We start from the raw sequence: 21,312 nt of genomic DNA, 5'->3' as shown, positions 1-21,312 counted from the left end.
GCGCGGACCACTGTTCCCTACAGTAGTTCACGTACTGTAGCTCCCCCTTCCCCCGCCTCCCCGTTCGTCCTCCTCGTTCCTCTGTTTGCACATTGTGACATGGTAGCTAAAAACCTAACGTTCCATATCGTACTGCTGCTAAAGATACACGTACCATAGCGAATATACTGGACTGCATTTTTACTTTTTTATCTAGCCTTAAGATCTGTTATTTTCAAAGATGCATTTTAGACATTTGAGCACACAGTTTGGTTTGATTCTGGAATCCAAAGGCAGCTATCCTTTTTTCAAAGATAAATAGAAATAGACTGCACTCTGTTGAGATACCAACTTGCGCCTTTTGTTTTCTAGCCCATGTTTGCTGTAATTGTGCAGCACAGTTTCGTTTGAAAGTACTGTATGTGTGTGGGCCAGTTGGTACTTAATCCATCTGACAAGTAGTGCGTTGTGCAGTTGAGGCCATTAAAGGCATACCAGTACTTGAATGACACCAAAACAAGCAAGTATAGTCATCGTTAGCAGTTTTGAAACAGTTGTTTGTCAGGGAAATCCATATAGGCTATATCTTCATATAGCCTAGCATAAAAGGGACAGCCATACGCGGGTACAGCGGGTACTTTGACAATGGGAAGAACCTGTATTGCATAAGCGGGTGGGGCATGCATTTCCAACGTGCATCGTCTTCGACTAATCGACTTGCATTGGAAGTTAATAGTATAAAAAAATATATGTGATACTATATGGAAAACCAGATATTGGATGTACCAGTTAATATTTCAGTTAACATATAAAACAATATGTCACAAAAATACTGCATGGAAGTACCAAGTTGGTACTGTATACTGTCGGTGTGGACACACACACACACACACACACACACACACACACACACACACACACACACACACACACACACACACACACACACACACACACACACACACACACACAGACGGTGCATAAACATATATGATTCCTCTGTGGCTGGGGGAATAGCACCTGACTATTTAACATACTGTCAAGGATTTTTACAGGCTTCAATTAATTTTGATGATGACCATTAGTCCCTTCAAAACAGCCACCCAGGCAGTTAACCACACGTGTTGACCTCATAATCACATCTCTGCCTTGATGTCTTTTGTCCCCCTGTCTGCCCTCATCTTCCAGTTTACACTTTCCTGCCTAAATAAAGCTAAATATAGGATAATGGCAGAGTGCATACCCCCACCAACACTATGCAATTACCAAGACTTGACTTTTCCACCTAAGATATGATTATGTAATTGCCCTTGATTGTGACCTCATTTTATGTTCGGGCCACTATGCGGCCCTCACACCTACGTCTCACCAACGATCCGACCTGTATGTCATAGTCATAGTGGCAGGGCCTTGTCAGAGTACCCATTGTACCTGTCTGTCTATGTCCCTTTTGTGCCCATACTGTATGGAGATCTCTATCTTTATGTTTTTCCTGTGTCTACCTGGTTACAGTATGTACTATTGCAGTGATATTCAACTGGCGGCCCGTGGGCCAAATCCGTCTCATTTTCCAATGTATTTATTACCTGCGCCAGGAGAGTGCGCAAGTACCACACGTACAAAAAAGTTGGCACCTGGACAGAGTGCAGTCTAGTTCAACTACTGTAATTGTTAAGTACATCTTTGAGTATTTCCTTTTTATGCTACTTTATACTTCTGCTGCATTACATTTCAGAGCGGAATGTTCATGTTGCACTTCCTACATTACTACATTTATTTGACAGATATAGTTACTAGAACATTTTCAGATGATACACAATACATGATAACAATCATTGAACTGTCTAAAAATATGTATTTAGCCACTTGTACGCATGCCCTCCCGCTGAAATCAAACTACTAAAATCGCTAAAACAATAGAAAGCAGTAAATGAAAACATTTTAACGCTCATCTTTTCTTTTCTCTAATTATGTTGTCCTTTTATCATTGTCCTTTTAATTAACGTTAATTAAGTTGTCCTTTAAGTAGGATTTTTTCATGCATGAGTTCTGCTTGTCATGCGGTATTCTTATATTGTTGAATTGGCACTCTACTGACAAGTATGATACCGTACGTTGGCGTTAGGTGAGGGAGTCGATTGGTTGGTGGGAAGCCGGGGGGAAAGAGCATCCGATAGCACCGAGCTTCTTATCAAAGCAGGTGAAAGGGATGAGGGGGAACTGGGAGACGGCGGAGGAGAAGGTGGAGAAGAGCTACCTCTGGTTATTTTTAGCGCAGTAGAAATTGGACTTAGCAGTAGATAATGAGAGTCAGAAAGAAGGCAGAGAGGAAGTGAATGAAAGTGGGAGAGGACACCTCCCACCCGGATTTATCCCACACTCTTTAAGCTGCACTGAGACGCGATCACTCTGAGGGCTTCAGATAACCACGGAGCCGGTGGAGACGGATGTGCCAGCTTGGAGGAGAGAGAGGGCATTGACGGTCGAAGACAGACGGAAATGGTGGAGAGAGAGGAGGAGGTTGCAGAGTAAGTTAGGGGAGGGGGGGAGGAGAGTTGAGGATAAAAAATGAGAGAGGAGGGAGTTTAGAGACCTCAAGTTCCATCAAGTGGTGGCTGATACATCAGCAGCTCTGAGTAGGAGAAGAATGTAAGTTGAGGTTGAAAGAGGACAGAAGAGAAGTAATGTGACAATCCTTGTCTACAGCAGTCGTTCTCAACCTTTTCAGGCCCCCACCCTGACGAGCACTAAGAGTTGAAGCATTACATTTTGCATTCTATTGTGAAAATAGCAGATCTACATGCTCACAACGCCTCGCGTTGCGAGGCGTTGTGAGCATGTAGATCGGCTATTTTCAAAATTTCTGCCTCTAATATTTGACAATTTGACCAATGTTTAATTTGTCATTTTAGATGTATTAAAAAGTCCATAAATTGTCACTTTAGAAATGTGAAGATACCCTCTATACTCTTATACTGTATGTTGGTTTGTTTACAGTTGAGTGAGAAAACAGTGAGTTTCACATTAAGCTAATCATCTGGGGACCCCCTAGAATAATTTGGTGACCCCCCCTGGGGGTCCCAACCCACAGGTTGAGAACCACTGGTCTACAGGAAGGCTGAGGTCAACTATAGTATAGTCTTGTGGTAAGACCCATCATCTTAACTCATCAATTCCAGAGTCATCATGTTTTGTCAAAGAAAATGCCTCTGATTAGCTGGGCTGTAATAGAAGTCAGTCGTTGGTCTGTAGTTGGTCTGTAGTTGGTCTTAGGAGGTCCATGAAAGGTCAATTCATATGTATATTATACATTTTTTGGAGGATGCAGTCCTTAACCACTTTTCAGTAGTTGTGCTCTGGGCATTAGATCGTCTTGGAAATATGTAATGCAAATATTACTTTGTATAAATGTGTATTGGTCATTCTATGAAAACCTTGTCAGGCTTGTTCTACTTCACTGCAGGCGGTCCAGTCATTGACCACCTGCCATCTGTGTATGGAGGGCAATCAACCGGTTATTATGTCAGCTTAATCATGGTTGTTATAGTGTATGCTTGCCAACATAATAGGGCTGGGACTTTAACTGATTAATTTGGATTAATTAAATACGTAAAATTAACGCGATTAAAATAATTAACACATTTTAATCACATTTAGTTTTTGCAACACTGAACCTTCAGTTTCAGGCATACGGATCCAACCAAGAATAGACAACAAACCCCAACTGCACCCAATGGGAGAAGAAGCCGATCAAACCGCTTTGCTTGGGCCAGTGGATGGGAAATTTAGATTAAAAAACAACAACTCACTCACTGATTCTCAGGTAAAATATTTATATGCAATTAATCATGCAATTAATTTCGATTCATTAATTACAAAGCCTCTGATTTTAATCGAGTCCCAGGCCTAAATATAATATGACCTTTTAAGAGCACCTTACTAATGCAACATTATCAACCCTGGGAACACTATAATGAGAACTTGAGAGAGAGGACTGAGGGACAGAGGAGGACACAGAGGATGTGTGAGGACAGCCGAGTGGCTGTGCTGTGCTGCAAACTATGCTGCTGCTTGCTTTTTTTTGTATCTTCCAAAATAAAACCTTCTACACTTCACCTTGAGTGGAATTTAGTTTTTCCATAACAATATCCATCTAATTTCTGGCTACTGGGAGGATAGTAGAAGGCCATCTTCAGTTAAGAAGCTGATAACAGTGTCTAGCTCTTCAAGGAAATGCCTGGACCTGGGGGACGATAGAGCTCAGCTATGGAAATAGGGACAGGGTGTGTAATTGAGACACCGTGAAAAGAAAATGTGTAAAGTGCAAGATTAAGAACACAGACGTTCTAAAGATACTTGAACACGTGTAAATAGGCCAAGGAGTCAATCATTGTTTGCAGGTCCCATTGGGACCGCAACCCACGTTTATTTTGGTTACCTAGTAGTAAGTAAAAAACGACTAAAGCCAACTGTCTTTCGACTAAGAAATTATCCACAAGGGTCCATTTGTACACTCTCACATTAACACCAGACTTTTACTGTGTAGCATTGCTCAACCACGGCTATGGTTAAACATTCCTCTCTGTCTGGGAGGATCTTGTTGAAAATGATGCTGTTTTGGGGCTGTGTCCACAGAACGTATTTTTAGAGCTGCCTTGTGGTTTCTATGGTAAAGATGCACGGGAGCGCTCCTCTTCCTACAGTAATGCCAAGCAGTTTTGTGGAGTGCTCACACCTCAAGCAGAACATAGTAGAACTTTTGGGAGTGGAGCACCACTCCTCACTCAATATGTGTAACACTCTGGACATGATGTGTCTCCCAATGTATGAATGAATGGACCATTGTAAAACGCTTTAAGCACTTGGAAAAGGCACTATAAAAAATGCAATCCATTATATGATGTGCAAAGCTCTCTCTCACTAAAACATACACTGTGGACTTGGCCCCTTAAGGTTCTCAAAGTGGGGTCCAGGGGTCCTTGTGGGGGTTCCAGGGGGTCCCCAGCTAAGTTATTGATAGTTATGAACCAAATGGACATTAGGAGATCTGTATAGAGGGTATGCGCGTGACATCATCATCATACCCTGAAGTTATGCGGGAACGCCTACTGAGTGGCAAAAAACGACTTCCTGGCCTTGACAGCCCACACATCCAAACAGAAAGTCCTATGTGATTGCGTTAAACAACGTTAAACTCACTTTGCCACTCACTTTGCCACTCGATTTGCCACTCGATATGCCATTCACTTTATGCATGTGCATACCCTCTATAGTGAACAAATGTAACCAAATGGACCCTTACGGGTTATTCATTTCCATTCCATTTGTACACTCACAGTTGTGGGGTCAGTGGGTGGCCCTAATGTGTTCCGAGTCTGCCAACTAGGGGGGGTCCTTGAAATGTAGAAGGTTGAGAACACCTCTCTTAAAGTGCTTTTCCTGTCAAGACAGCACACAGATTGAATTGGTGTTGAAGTGAGCGGTGTGTCTCCTCCAGGAACCACGGTGATGATGATGACAGCGTTTGACGCTGACGACTCTTCCACAGACAACGCTGTGCTGCGTTACAACATCATCAGCCAGTCGCCCGACAAGCCCTCGCCCAACATGTTCTACATCGACCCGGAAAGAGGAGACATCGTGACTGTCATCTCCCCCCTGCTGCTGGACAGAGAGGTGGGTGGGCCTTTAGCTGTCTTTGTCACATCACAGTTTTACGGGTGTCAGGTGTCCAACAGTATATGGAAAAAAATAAACGCAGAGTACCTCAGACTATTGTGCTAGTAAAGACATCAGGTTGCAGCGAACCCTTTCACATTCATACTGCACATGCATAAAGAGATGGCGCCATGTGTAATGGGAGCGTACCGCACAGTATACGATTGACATGGCGACAGCCTGGCTGTGGAAACTGTTCCCTCTGTCTGTGAGTTTGGCATTTTGTTGCTGTATTAAAGTCTGACTGACGGCAGCAGAGTGAGCAGATTGTGGCCGGGGTGGTGGGTGTCAGCAAAGATCTCTCTCTCTCTCTCTCTGTGTGTGTGTGTGTGTGTGTGTGTGTGTGTGTGTGTGTGTGTGTGTGTGTGTGTGTGTGTGTGTGTGTGTGTGTGTGTCTGTGTGTGTGTGTGTGTGTGTGTGTGTGTGTGTGTGTGTGTGTGTGTGTGTGTGTGTGTGTGTGTGTGTGTGTGTGGCTCAAAGAGGCATGTTCTGTAAACATGCTCTGAAACATTATACATGCTGTTGCATGCTCCAGCTGGACGGATGAACTCTCTTCAGTTTGTTCTGCCAGAGAACCTGTGAGTTTTGAACGCCAGACCAACTTCCACAAATCTGATCAATCTGCCTGGCAGATTCATTGATAGTAATTGAAGTAACACTTCGGCTCCCTCTGTCCGCTCAGGCCACTGAAATATTATAGTGGTTTTAATTGGGGGAAATTGTGCTGTGGGAACTCTTTCATGGAACTACAGACTGAGGCTTTGCCATTTCTTGCAATTTTCTTGCAATAGGACGTGTTTATTGTCACTCGGTGTTGCCAGGTCTGCTCAGTACAAGCGACTTTGGGCTTGTTATTCTGTAAAGTCGCTTGTAAATATTTGTGTTTTTTGGGATTGTTTCTTAAGTGCTTATATGGGCTGGGTTCCTAATGTTGTTTAAACCGGTGATTCGCAAACATTTTCATGTGAACATCTCTCAAATTATTATGTAATTGTCTGCGTATCCTAATGTGAGCAAGGTTTGTTTCCAAAATATTCCATATTTCACTTTTTTATGATTTGTTTTCTTTTTTAATAAAGATATTGTTTTTAATAGCAGTTGTGAACTTGTAGATTGTATATTTTCAAATAGCCGATTCATATAGGTTTAAAGTGCTCTCGTGGCCCGTTATAGTCGCTTCTTTTGGGCTTGTTTTCATAGACCTGGTTTCTTGTTTCTCTCGCAGAATCTGGCAACGCTGCTCAGGGGAGATTACAGAGGTGTTGTTTACACCTCCATGGAGGTTGGCTTGTGTCCTGAGACTTGTGGCTTGATTGAGCAGTGGGTGCCAGAGAGCAGAGCACACAGACAGACACAGCCAGGAGAAATGCAGCCACTCCAAGCTCACCTGCAGCAAGCTTGTTTGTAAAGGATTCATACATTTTAGACATTAAATCGTTTGGATAGTTGGAACATCTTGGATGTGCAGCACAACTGGAATCTGGCCAGGTGCTCACAAAGCTCAGAATGACATCCTTTTGTAGTTATTTCCCGACCAAACGAACACGTTTTGTCTCTTCGGTCTGTTGTATCCAGCTACAGTTACCTTAATGAGGGGGCACAGAAAGGAGTGGACCTCCTCTTCATTCCTCTTCTCATTGCAGCGAGAAAACAGGATGTTCATCAGGGCGACGAATACCAGAACATCGATTGGACTCGCTGGAGGAGGAGGCCTATTAGCTGTTGTCAGACACTCAGAGCATGCTTTAATTGAGGTGATACGCACTTATCCATCAGCTCTCTGGATGTGTCCAACAAGCCTGGCTGAAAAACCTCCCATCCGGAACCGCTGGAACCACAGCAGCCAACAGGCACCGTTTGTGTTGATTTGATGAGGTGTGTCGAGCTCATATGATTCCAGACTTGTATGAAGTCACTCTACTGTGATGTCATAGTGCAAGAGCCAATCACAGGACATGTCAAAGGGTGTTTCTCCATGGAATAACAACAGAGGAACAGCCTCTAATGTCTGGGTCTGAGATTTATTGAGATCACTGGCGGGTTGATGTTCTCAATATGCACTGAGGAAAATGCACAGCCAAAATGTCAGCCGGTTTGTGGCCCCAATAAATCCCTTCCTGTCTCTGTATTGTCCATGGATAATAACCTTTGAAGTTCTCAGATAGAGGTCCCTCAAAGTCGGCATGTCTTCAGGTGAGCCCCCACACATTTTCTATGCGTTTGCAACATCACATTGTGATCATATTTGATATTCTGCCTACAAACCTATTAGCAACACATTTAAACCAAGTTGTCCTGCACTGGTGTAAAAGTTCATCACCAAGGAGATGAAATCACAGGATTCGGTTTTAAAATTCATCCAATAAATCCACCTTATTAAACTTTCTAGGTCAAATTCATGGTTGTGAGAACATAAGTCATGTGATGACATAAATCCCTCCAGTGTTGTCATCTGAATACTGTTTGACATTTTCATCCAGGAAGACTATCCCGATAGAAAACATTATTTTGAAATTTGAAATTAATTACATTTCTGTAGCAGCTGGTGCACTGGCTTGTTTGGCAAATAGCTCACAGTCTTCCCAGTGAACACAAAACCGGTTGAATTTTAGGCTGTTTAAAGGAGAATTCCGGACTAGTGCTGGCCTAACATACTGTACACCAATTCCCTACAGCTGGAAAACCATGTGGTTCATTAGCTTAATTGGTGCTACTGTATTTATCTTTAGCCTTTAACAATAGCAATTTTCAATGATCAGATTATAAGCATATGTTTGGATAAACAACAACACACAACAACAAACCTAAAGAATGATCACAGTCATATTGGTTTCTGAAGCTTAACCAATTAACAGGCGCTTCAGCATGCGCTATTCTCTACTGTCATAAAAACACTGAACAAATTCTGGAAAAAAAGTAGTTCAAAAACTAGGTGGAAAAACAAAAAATATGTGCTAAACCACCACTAGGTGGCTACAATGCACACCAACAGTAGCTCAGTACAAGGTGTATTTGCACTTAACACAGTGAGTGCTCTGCACCACTCTCGCTCTTGTCCTGGTTCATGTATCAACAGTGTTCTTTCTTCACCTTGCATCCACCGTGCATTAGTATGCACTGTGCAGCATGAATGTTTTAAACTGCTACTCTGGTGGGTTGAGCTGTGGTGTAGCCTGCCTGGCTGCACACTGTTGAAAGAGAGCTGATCAAATACACAGTCAGCTGAGACACGTGGAGCTACAGAGTGTCTGTAGGTCTGATAGGTTTAAAAGACAACCAGTTATTTATTTCAGTGTGTGCGTGCGTGCAATGGTGCATGCAAGTGAGTGAGGGAGAGAGAAATGGAAAGAAAGATGGTAAAACGCTGTCCCTTTCCCCTTCTAAATGTTTTGGACATAATTCAGTGTGAGCTGTGAGTGTGTTTGGATTGACACATCCCCTGCCTCGGGGAACCGCAAAGCAATCCGGAGAAAATTGGAAAATCAATTTTGTCACATTGGAAATCAGGTTGATGTTCTTCTCTGAGGTGTAAAATCATTTCTTGATATGCACGTTTATCTCCCCGCTCTGCGATTCTCTCACGTTATCTGAGACACGGAGGCTCTCTTCCATTATTACAATTAAGAGATGAGAGGCTCGACATTCTACATCCATTTATACGTAGTCATGCTTTATCTATAACCTTTATGAAAAAGTAAATTAAAGTCTAAAATAAGTTTTCCTGTGATCTCATTTAAGACATTGACAATGATGCAATATGGTGACATTCCCAAGAAGGGATGCAAGGAAATAGGGCTGCAAGGGGGTAACATGGTTTTCAGACAGGGGTAGTTTATTCCACAGTTCAGGAGCCAGGAAAGAAGAGTAGGACATGTGGGGGGTATTTGGCCATGGACCCCCATCTCAAAATATCTTGTTCCAGGGACCCCCAGTAGCAAAGATTTGAGTTACAAAGGCTTGCTTTGAAAATTATATATTCAAAGATTTGCGCACATTTTCACGATTTTTCAAAAATAGCAGATCTACATGTTCATAGCGTGGCACTGAGCTTGTATATCTTCTATTTTTCAATAGCTAAAGTATATGAATCTCCACGTCTTAACGGGTTAAGGAGGGGACGGACACACTTGGCTGGCTTAAAGCAAACCAAATTTGTAATCATGGGTAATTATCAGCTCCATTTGTCACAGGAGTCATTATGCCTGTTTATGTATGGACAGTTATATCACCACTTTTTAACAGCCTGCTCAGGGACTACAGATGAAAATTTGCTTCTGGCTAAATCTGGCTCATTTACATCATACATGACATGTTGATTAATGTGCTCTCTTACCTAAGTAAGTAAGTAAGCAAGTAAGTAAGTTTCCTTGAACTGTAGGCCATCAGCAGTGTGTTGTAATGGATGCAGGCAGAAGCCAGAAGCAAGTGAAAGGAACGCGAAAGCGGGGAGATGTGAACATTTTGAGAGGTTGAAGACCAGGTGTGCTGCAGTATTCTGTATTATTTGGAGGGGCTTCAGTCAGCAGAGCAAGGAGACCAACAATAATTGTTGCAATAGTCGAGCCTACAGGATTGAGTGATACTTGCAATGTATGCCTTGAAGGACAGCTGACTGTCCAGGATGAGGATCACACCAAGGCTTTGGAAGTTGGAACAGCAGCCACCAGGGAGTTTTTCCGATGGAAGTGGAAATATCCTGCAGGGTCCAGGATATTTTTAAGGGAAGAAGAGAAACCTTAGTTTTGGAGTGCCTCTGTAACTGCGAGAAGTACTGTACTGTTTGTCTACCCCCTTCTCCGCTCCCTCCACTGGCTCCCGGTTGCTGCCCGCACAGAGTACAAAACGCTGATGCTGGCAAAGGTACAGTATGGCACCTCCATACCTTCAAAGTTTGATCGATCCCTACAACCCCACCCGTTCACTCAGATCAGCTAAGACAGGGATGCTGACAGAACCCTCGCTAAAAACCCCAGGACAACAATCCACTCATCCTAGACTTCGCCCTCCTGGTCCCCAAACTGTGGAATAAACTCCCTGTTGCACTTAGAACGGACAGACTCACTCCCTAGCTTCTGCCGTGGTCTGAAGACTAACCTCTTCAGACTCCACCTCGACCCATAGCAATAGGCGTAGCTTGTGCATCAACATGTCAACAACATGTCAACTTATCAAACAGTCCATGACCACGTTACTGCATCAAATAAAACACAAGTACAATTATGTGCGGTATAGCAGTGTATCATTTTACAAATTGTTTTCATTATTAAGTAAAATATCTACTTTCATTATTGGTATCACAGTTGCAGCCTACAAGAAATTTGGTACAAGAGATATTTGTTTAAGAAGTGCCAATAAGAATAAACCATTTGATAATCTCTGCTATAATTTCTACGCTGTCATTTTGGTGGAGCCCTAGCCTTAACATTCCAATCAATCAACTCAAATGTCACCAGCTGGTCTCTGTGTGAGGGGGGAGAAACCTAGATTCCAGTGAGCATTAGTTGGTTAATTCTTTAAAAAATCATAACTCTTGACAGGAATGGGCTAGAGACTTACTTTTTTTTTCTATAGCCTATAGCACTTACCGTTGCACTTGCCTACCTTCAATGACCAATATATATTATTATTATTATATATATTAAAGTATTTATGCTGAATAGGTGCGTGGTCTACCTACGTTTTTTCTTAGATTACTATTTCTATGCATTCAATGTATTTGTGTTGATGTATTGATGTATTAACTTACTTATTGTAAATCGCTCTGGATTAAGAGTGTCTGCCAAATGCCTAAATTGTCAGTTGTGTAAGTTGGTTGGGATCCAACAAGTTATTATGTGAGAGATGAAGAGAAAACTGGTTAGAAACAACTGATTCTTGAAGTCACAAGGGTCAAGGGTTGGTTTGGAGTGGACTAACTCTGACGGACTTGAAGGCAGATATGTTAGGCCAACTGACCGTATGGATTTGGTAATGAATGGGAGTATAGATGGAAGCAATGATCTGGAAGGTCGATGAGGGGATGGCGTCTAGAAGACAGGTGGATGACTTTCCATAAAGTCTCATTAAGAGCATTTAGACTCTTTAATGAATGCCAATGCACAAACTATTAACCCATTTAGGCCTAGAATTATTTAATGCTTTAACTGTTGAAAAACAGCAGATATACAAGCTCACTGCACGGCACCGAGTGTCGCGCTGCGAGCTTGTAGATCTGCTATTTTTGAAAAATCAAGATTTTGAATATATCTTTTTAAAAGCGAACATTTGTAACTCAAATCTCTGCTTCTGGGGGGTCCCTGAAACAACATATTTTGAGATGGGGGTCTGCGGCCAAATACATGTAATTTTGGGGGTCCTTGACATGAAAAAGTTGAACCACTGATTTAGAAGAAGGAGACTTGCGCACAAATGTTCAAGATTTTTCAAAAATAGCAGATCTACAAGCTCGCAGCGCGGCACTCGGTGCCGCGCTGTGAGCTTGTATATCTGCTATTTTTCAATAGTTAAAGCATAAAATAATGGTTAAAGTGGTTCAAATCTAAAGTTACACAGATTTGCTTAAATAATTGTTTTATGTTGTATTCTATCTACAGTAGTTTGTTGGTAGAATATTTACAGGGCATCTTCTGTCTCTCATGGAGTGAGCTGCAAATACATACTAGAATGACGCAGGTGATTGGATAAATCAAGGCCATTATAACAGTATTAGCAGTAGTTAATGTGGGTGAACTGGTCCAGTGTTTATTTTGGTTGTGCCTTGCCAGTGTGATTTTGCGATGACATTTGGCTGTTAACAAAATGTGTCCTATTTAATAGCATAATTGGATTGCTGATCAGAGTAGCTTCGGCCAGGCTGCGATAAATGACAGGTGTGTGGCTTTGGCAGGTTCCACTCTTTAAAGTAGACTGCATTCAAGTCTCATGTCTTGTGTCATTGATTGTTTTCCATCCCTTTGTTTCCCTGTCTGTTTTCCTCCGTGACTGATCATCCCTGCTTTGTCTTCTCTTTCTCTATCGACGCTTCACTCTGGTCATCCAATCGCTCCGGGGTCATCGTGATTTCATTCAACCTCATCCTCAAACAGTCATTTAAATTACAGCGTCCGCCGCTCTGCAAAATGTTGTTTTCAAACATGTCTGGGGTCAGCACCTAATCTGATCACAGAGACATACAGTAATTGAATGTCAAGTCTTCGCGTAGAGCTTCCGCCTCTTCAATTAGTATACCGGTAGCTTGTTTCCCTGGTGTATCCAAGACGATACAAAGCATACACAAATATTTACTCCTCCTTAGGTAGAGTTTATTATTATATGTAATTTATATGCAAATGATACAGCACAGGAACCACATTGATAAGATGTCATTACCACTTGACTTTCTAAATTGTCCGATTCTCTCATTATGAGCAGGAAATTGGAAAGGCGAGCAGACGAGCAGGTAACTGAAACCCACAGTTCAATAGATGCAGGTGAGAGATGTAGGCGGCTGCACTGAGAAAGAAATTGGAAAAGAGTGAAAGAGGGATAATGTTATATTTAGCTGTGGGATCATAGGGGAGTTTTTATATATTTATTTATTCATGTATATCTTGCCTTCATTGCCTTCCAGGCAGAAAGCCACATTTGCGGCTCAGCCAAACAAAATAGCATGCATTTCACCAACAGCCCATCATTCCTAGTTCGTCAGACTCAAGTGATTTAGCTTCCTGCCAGACAACTTTATGTCGCATCTGCCTCCAAATGCTGATGTAGGAGTGTTTCTGCTCACAGACAGATGCTGTGTTTGTCCAGTGTCGCTGATGCTAATTCATAGTTGATTAATCAGTAGCAGTTTCTGCCAGGCAACTTAATGGAACAGCTGCATGCAAAGCTGACGTAAGAGGAGCAGGCCTTCTGCATTTACTTGCATTTTATTCTGTTGCACCAAGGTGTGACTTGTGTGAAATGTATAACTCATGTTTGCAGTTGAATAGTCAACTTTTACCATTTACGAAAACAAAAGATGCCTACTCAAGTAGCATTTTGTTATAGAATATTGGCTCCAGAGGTTTGGACAACAAGACATACAGATCCTTCTCAAAACATATTGTGTAAAAGTACATTTTCTTGAAACATTCATATATTTCTTGAAACTTTTATATATTCTACATACATTGCATACATTGGACATTCAGTGAATTATTCCAAACCTTTTTTTGTTAAAACTTTGAATTGTTATGGCATACAGCTCATCAAAAGTCCATATTTCAAAATATTACAATATTACACAAGACCACTCAAAACAAGGATTTATAATAGAAATGTCAACCTTCTTAAGTCAGAGTTGCTTGAAGTCCAGTGGGAAGTTTCCGAAGTCAGTTATGATTTGGGGTGCTATGGCTTCTGCAATGCTTTTTTACACAATATTCTAATTTTTCGAGAAGGATCTGTAGTGTGGGGTCAATTTATCAGTGATATGTGACCTTAAATGGTAAATGGTGCATGAGCTCCACCGGCTGTCCATCTGTCTGTCTGTCTGTCTGTCACTGTCTGTACGTCACACTTTTGCCCCTACTCTATCTCTGGCACCGTGGCCCTATCGATGCCAAACTTTGCACACGCACTCCTTGGATGGCAAATCACAACCTCCAGCCGATTTCTCACATGGCCCCTTCTAGCGCCACCATCAGGCCGATTTTTGCAAAACACATTTTTGGACACTGCTCCTACAGATTTTGGCCAAAAATTACTCAAAGCGGTACACAGTATCTCTAAAGTCATGTCATCAACATGGATCTGTCCCATTTCTCATATTCCCTCCTGATTGGCTAAGATTGCCTTCTGAAGTTTGTGTATGGGACGTGACGGTTGCTTATCTCCCGATTAGGGAATCTTACTGGTATACAGTAGCACCTTTATCCAAGGTGCTTTACAGATATTGTGCATTACATTCACCCATTCACACATACATTCATACACCAATGACGGAGGAAACCATGCAAGGCACCAACCTGCTCATCGGGTGCAACCAGGGCTTCAGTGTCTTGCTCAAGGACATTTCGACAGTAACTCTGGGGGAGCCCGGGATCAAACTGGGAACCTCTGGTTGCCATGTGACCACTGTACCGCAGAGCCACTGCCGCCCTTGACAGTTTATGACATAAAAAAGAAGAAAAAATTATATAAATTACTTTACAGTGAGTATCAAGTTATGGAGACAAAACAGAGAGTGTGTAATTTCTTATCGAATAATGTCATGCATATCAAAACTGGAATATTCCCCAGAAAAGCTTGGACATAATATTTCTTCAGAATTTGTTTATAAAATAATGTACTTCGATAAAGAACAATATTCCATCACAAACGTTCTCTTGTTTTGTTTGACGCAGTGTCTGAATATTAATAGCAGCCTCTATTATGAGTGAGGAGCTCCTTGGTTTTCTCGGGCAGTGTTTACAACTGAGTTACCTCACGCTCTCTTGTTCTTTCCTGGAAGGAACCAGGTGGACATCCTTCACAGACATTGATGAAATATGATCCCTCCCTCCCAATCTCTCCTCTTCCCTCCTTCCTCCCCCTCTGCCCCCTGTCCTCCTCCCCTCTCTCCCTCCTCTATCGCCCCTCTGTCCAGTTGCATTAGTGAGGAAATGAGATTCCTCCTAATTAATTAGATCTCTGTGTGCTAAAGATGAAGATTACATCCCAATGAAGGTTAGGGGTGTCAATCACACTCCCCCCCCCCCCCCCCCCCCACACACACACACACACACACACACACACACACACACACACACACACACAAGACGTGCACTCCTTGAGATACATTGAGCCCCTAGGCATTATGGGTAAAAGTGTGTGTTTGTTATTTGTTATTTGTTGTTTGTGCTTTCCCAGTTGGTTTTAATTGAGTCTCACAGACGGCCAGAGTGAATGAGATTCTTGGACCAAAGAGAACGTACAGCAAGTAACAGCTAATTGACCACAGACAGACACAAGATGTACAGAGACGTGAGAGAATGGAAATAATGGGGAAATATGATTGATAGGAAATTGATTAGTCAACATGTACGTAGAGACGGTAAAACAGCTGACAAGAATAACGGTCTGTACCCACCGGCGAATTAGCGAAGCGTCGCGAATAAGCGAACCAAAAAGGCGAAGTATTTGCGATTCGCCTTTTTCCATACAAACCAAAAAGCGACGTGAATAAGCGTATAATATTCGCATAATTCGCTTGAAAACAAGGGGGTGATATCTATCTGCCTGTGGCGCCAGAGGAGAAAGGAGAAGAAAGGAGAGAGAGGAGAACGGAGACAGGGAAACACATAAAACAATTGAAAATACATCCTCAAGTGATGATGACCTGGTCGTGGTGGTTAGTCTATTAAATAAGAAAAGTGTAGACTATAGGTCTTCACCAACACAAGTGGCACAACCCATCACATCACAGCAGAAACGACAACACGCGTTCACTGTTCCCCCTCCGCTCAGCTCCGGCCTCCGGGGGTAATAGCAGACAGGCAGCTCGCAGCAGCAGCAGTGCAGTGGTGTAAAGTAACTAAAAGTACATTTACTTGAGTAGCCTGTACTTGTAGGTATTTGTAGGCCTACTTGAGTCCAATTTCCGACTGCGGGTAGAGCAGGGGAGGTGCAAAGCACTGTTGAAGGCGTGGAACTACAGCACAGAGGACACTTGTGGCTGTGGAGCAGTACAGACAATGGCCCACCTGCTGGAATGCGACAACGCCCCTCGGTGCAGCCCCCGGGACCTGGCTGAGCCGACTCCATCGGCTGTGTCCTGCTCCAGACACTGGCAGAACGACATCCAAGATTGCAAAGGACTCGAAGAAGAAGTCCAATTTCCAGTACTTTCCTTCTAATCCACTACCTTTCGGATCCTATTGTATTTAATACCCAGCGAGTTATTTTTCTTTTTGCAGATATAAATTAGCCTACAATAAAACATACATAAACCATGCTTTTACCAGTAAGACATTCGAGTACTTTTTCCAAGTAGCCACACAGACGAGAACGGAAAAGGAGAAAAAACACAGTTCCCTTCTGCCTCAATGCAAAGGGAAGGTCCCTCGACCATGCTCTCTCTCTCTCTTTTAGTAGGATAGAGTAAGCTTGCTTTGTTACAGAGAGAGAGAGGAGTTCACCAGCGAATGTTCGCTGGTGAACATGTTTGAAAAACCGAGGACTTCAAATAGACACAGAGAATTAGGTCTGTTTGTATTTATCATTGATAGATGAGAATGACGAGAATGGTGTGTGTCTGTGCGTGCGTGCTTGCGTGCGTGCGTGCGTGAGAGAGAGAGAGAGAGAGAGAGTTATTTGGCGTTTTCAGAATGTTTACCCCTTCTTAAGTATTGGTTTCTATGATTACCCTCTGACAAAGGTTTTAGCCATGGGGAACAGTTTATAATGCTAAATCTGTCCGCAATATACCAAGCTGAAATGGCACTGCTGAAGATAATGTTGAGAACAGATTGTCAAATATTGGCTCATTTCATTTGCTCTCCTCTGTACACAGAGAGGCTAAAGAGACCTTTTCAAAATTCAATCTACTGTAGTAGAGTTGAGAGGCTGGACTATCAACTCTATATCCTGAGGATATTGTGAGAGCCAGGGCGGGGAGAGAATAAGGAAGGAGGGAATGGATGAGAGGAAAGGATGACAGGACGAGAGAGGAAATAATAGAGAGAGAGAGATGAAGCGTGGATGACAGAGTAAGAGAAAGGAAAATAAGAGATGAAGACTGAGGACGCCTTCTCGGGAGGTTCTGGTGGAGAGGTTCAACTGTGCGTCTCTTTCACACACTTCTTTACCTCATCCCATCCTGCCTTTCATGTTTCTCCCCGTCTCATCATTGACCTGAGCAGGCATGTGCACACATATACATCAAGGGGGGCTTGAGCCCCTGCCCTTTTAGTCGTCTGTAAAAAGTGCCCTCTCCAGACCATGAATACAGTTTCTACTAATGTGAAAGAAATGCAAATGCTCTCTTTCCATGCCATACCTGAAGGCAGCATTCAAGAGAATTGCCTTGTCCAAACTCTCCTGAACTTGAATGCAGTATCTTCTGTTGAAAGAATTGCCCTCACTGTGTAGAAATCCATGCTGTACCACATCTCCAGTATTGCCTTTTTTACGCTTAGTTCAGTGTGGCATCAAGCACCGAAAATAGCTGACCTCCAAGCTCACAACGCGTTGCAGCGTGACGCGTTGTGAGCTTGGAGGTCTGCTATTTTCAATATTTCCACCAAAAGGCCCCTTTAGAAATGTCAGTCCCTGCCTCTCTAACATTCTCTGCACGTCCCTGGACCTGAGCATAGAGCGTATTTGTCAACAGTCCTTCAGGAGAGACTTAATTTCAGCCACTCATTTTCAACCCTAGATTGGAAGACGACGTTGTTGTTGTTGTTGATGCTGCTCAGTACACTATATTTCTATTGTTCCCCTCCCCCATGCAACGTCCTCCTTTGTAATGACATCCTGTGTGCTTCATTGGTCCTGATGAAACAGACACAATGCTAGCAGGACTCATCTCTCATCTAACCCCACACTATAGATACCACTAGGACTGCACAATATTAGGAAAACATGCAATATGCAATAACATTGTTGAATATTGCGATGAAGATAAACAGCAATAAACTGCTGCTAATGACAATGGATAGGCCTATACAGTATACCACCAACTTAGCAATACAGTTTATCAGTGCCTTGCTAAAACATTTTCTTCTAATCTTAACAAAAAAAACATCCTTTATACCTAGATTGTTGAAATGAATAATAAATAAATAAATAAAAATTAGAACAAGTTCACCCCAAAACAGGAATTCTGAATTCATGACATTTTTTATTTATTTTTATTTTTTTATTTTTTTTATTTATTTTTTTTGCATTCCTGAGCCAATAATTTGATGACCGGCTCAAATGAGGCAAGGAATGCGACAAAGTTAATACATTAAATAAAATCCATGTATTCAAGGCTGCGTTTGTAATTGATGGAAAATAAGTGATTTCTACTACTCCTTAAAATAATCTCTTTTGAGCTATGTATAATATTGTGCATGTTGACATTGCGATGGCGATACATTTTCTATTACATTGTGCAGCCCCTATAGACACCACCCTATACAGTAGATACCAACCTTATATACAGCACCCCCACCTCCTTACCTCACATCTGGTTTATTGGCTAAATTCACAAACTGTCAACTGAATAAATAATATATTTGTAGTGTTTTTTTTCTTCTCCAAATTCAATGCTAAATGCCACTTTCAATGTGACTTTCACTTTCAATTATTCAACTCTTAAGCACACCTGAAAACATCTGTAATCAACCGCAATCGACTAATCAAGGGCTTAAATAGTTGCATCAGATGTGCAACCTGGCCTGACTAGAAGTTTGTTGACTTGCTGACTTTGATTAGGGCAGTTAGAAACATGGCTAAGTCAAAGGGATGGTCAGAAAAGTTCAGAGAAGAGATTATTGCTTTGTACCGAAAAGGATACAAAAAAAAATTGCAAAGGCACTGAATGTTAAAAAAATAATAATAATCTAAGTTAAAGGGACTGTGGCTACACTAATACACCTAATTTTCGGAGGTGTTTGAATAATTTCGAGCACAGCAGTAGCTGTCAGCAGTCAGGATTGGTTTTGATGGTTTCGTTCTGCTGTAGAAACGAAGTGCACATGATGAGGTCATGACGTTTTTCAGATTTTTAAATTGCTCTTTATTGTGTTACTGTCAAATGGAGAGTTAAATGTTCCGTCTATTCTCGGTCACTTCCATTTAGTTTAATCTATTCTCTATCCAGTCTGAGTGTGAGTTAGAATTGAATGCACCCCGCAACCCCTCTTCATCTGTGGTATCACTTTCAGTGGCATTATCCTCCCTTTACCTGGAGGAGTTTTATTTTTACTATATTTGCTTGCAGGGCATTCATCTGAAGTGGCATCTGAATAGTGGATCCTACAGAATCAATGCAGAATATGACCAGTTGAATATAGGACTACAGAAGCAGGGTGCAACGAATAGATTAAAAAAATAGATCGATATGGACTCTTAGCCATGAGCTGCATTCATCAAGAGCAACAGCTGTGTCCTTTAAGTGGATAGCTTCAGACCCTTTCATCATGGTGCCCATATAATAACATACATTCGTGTTATGGAAAATCTGTGGTGATTCATGTTCTAAATGTGTGTCTCTCATCTCAAGAGTATCTTTATGTTGATCTATCTATAGAAGCTGTGGCATTCGTATATCACACCTTCCCCAACTGTATGTTGCTCTACTGTGTATGTCGGTGAATGGTAATGGATGAATTATTTTGATAGTTGTTCATCCATATTGCTTCACTCACACATGTCACCATGCCAGATGACAACAAGTCAAATGTCACTGAGGAACACTGGGCACATAAGAACCTCTTATCTGTAATATTCACTAGACATGCAGCATTATGAACTGTATCTAGAATATACTCTGGGCACATTATGTGCCCAAACAGCCCACAGAAGCGCTTTATCATGTCATCTGTTCAAAGGATGAGTTACAGCTGGAGGAAGAACACAGAGGGATGAGGGATTGGAGAAAGAAAGGAAACCCTGCTGATAAATAAAACAGTTTCTTGCACAAAGGGAGAGGAAACAGAAGGCTGCAGGAAAGTGTGGCAGTCGGGTAGAGACACACAGGGGACCAGGATGCAGGAAGTAGACAGGTATGTAAAGAAGGAAAGAGAAATGACAAGAGGCAGAACACATGGTGACAGCATGCAGAGGCAGAGAGAGAGAGAGAGAGAGAGAGAGAGAGAGAGAGAGAGAGAGACGGGAGAAGAAAGAAACGGAGATGAAGAACTCCCTAGTGTCTCTGAAGAGTGGAGATACAATATCCATGATGATGCACTAAGCTGGCTGAAACTTCCCACTGTGATGTTTGTTCAACACACCGTCAACAATGTCTGGAAGTTCATCTTCTCTGTGTGAAGCTGTGTTTGGAGAACCATGTGAGAACCACAGTCCAGCTGTCAGAGATCAATCAATATGTGTCTGACCTCTGACTTCTGGGCAAGGGCTGAGATATCATTACAACTTGACATCTCAAGAGGGGGATCCACAGAATTGTCAAAGTTCAAAGAAAGAAAGAACCACTGCGCTTTATTTTGCTTCAAAAATGTGGTGGCACAGCCAGCCTTTGCCATTTGTAGGCCCATTTTAGAAATCAAGTGGACCACAATTCCCCTTTCTAACAGTACTGGTTTTCTGTGTGTACTGGTTAATGTTCTCATTTCTCACAGTAGAGGAGATCCATTTACTAACACCATGGAGAAATGGAGTTGAGAAAAGAAAACAAGTGTTTGAAGGAGATAAGACTCCCATATAAATGTGTTTTCCCCTCGACCTCCACGGCTGCATCAAACCAGCCTGTGGCTAATTTCTGACCTCACCGATGTGTGTAAATTATTTCCCCAAAAGTAAAAATTTGTACTCAGGATGGTAAATACTTTCAAAGTCAGGAAACATCAGTGAACAATTATTTAACTTCTCCTTCATTCGTCATCCTAATCACAGATCCTGAGACTGATCGTGGCTATATTGATGAGTCAGATTGCCAGTAGTTGG

The 21,312-nt window shown here is 42.1% G+C and overlaps 1 protein-coding gene across 1 annotated transcript in view; it reads left to right on the top strand.

The window, feature by feature from the left end:
* The window catches only part of LOC308294290 (cadherin-13-like), a gene marked incomplete at both ends in the record, with an annotated part of 191,906 nt that overhangs the window by 115,421 nt on the left and 55,173 nt on the right, over window positions 1-21,312 (top strand). Inside the window, one exon of the mRNA XM_080737018.1 lies at window positions 5,477-5,655. Coding sequence (XP_080593144.1) covers window positions 5,477-5,655 — 179 coding nt within the window. The remainder of the gene's footprint in view (window positions 1-5,476; window positions 5,656-21,312) is intronic.

The sequence above is a fragment of the Nannobrachium achirus genome (assembly GCF_963921795.1).
Source record: "Nannobrachium achirus genome assembly, chromosome: 11".
NCBI classification, from domain to species: Eukaryota; Metazoa; Chordata; class Actinopteri; order Myctophiformes; family Myctophidae; genus Nannobrachium; species Nannobrachium achirus.
Note: the sequence above shows the minus strand (reverse complement) of the source record. Positions and strands in the feature narration are given on the sequence as shown.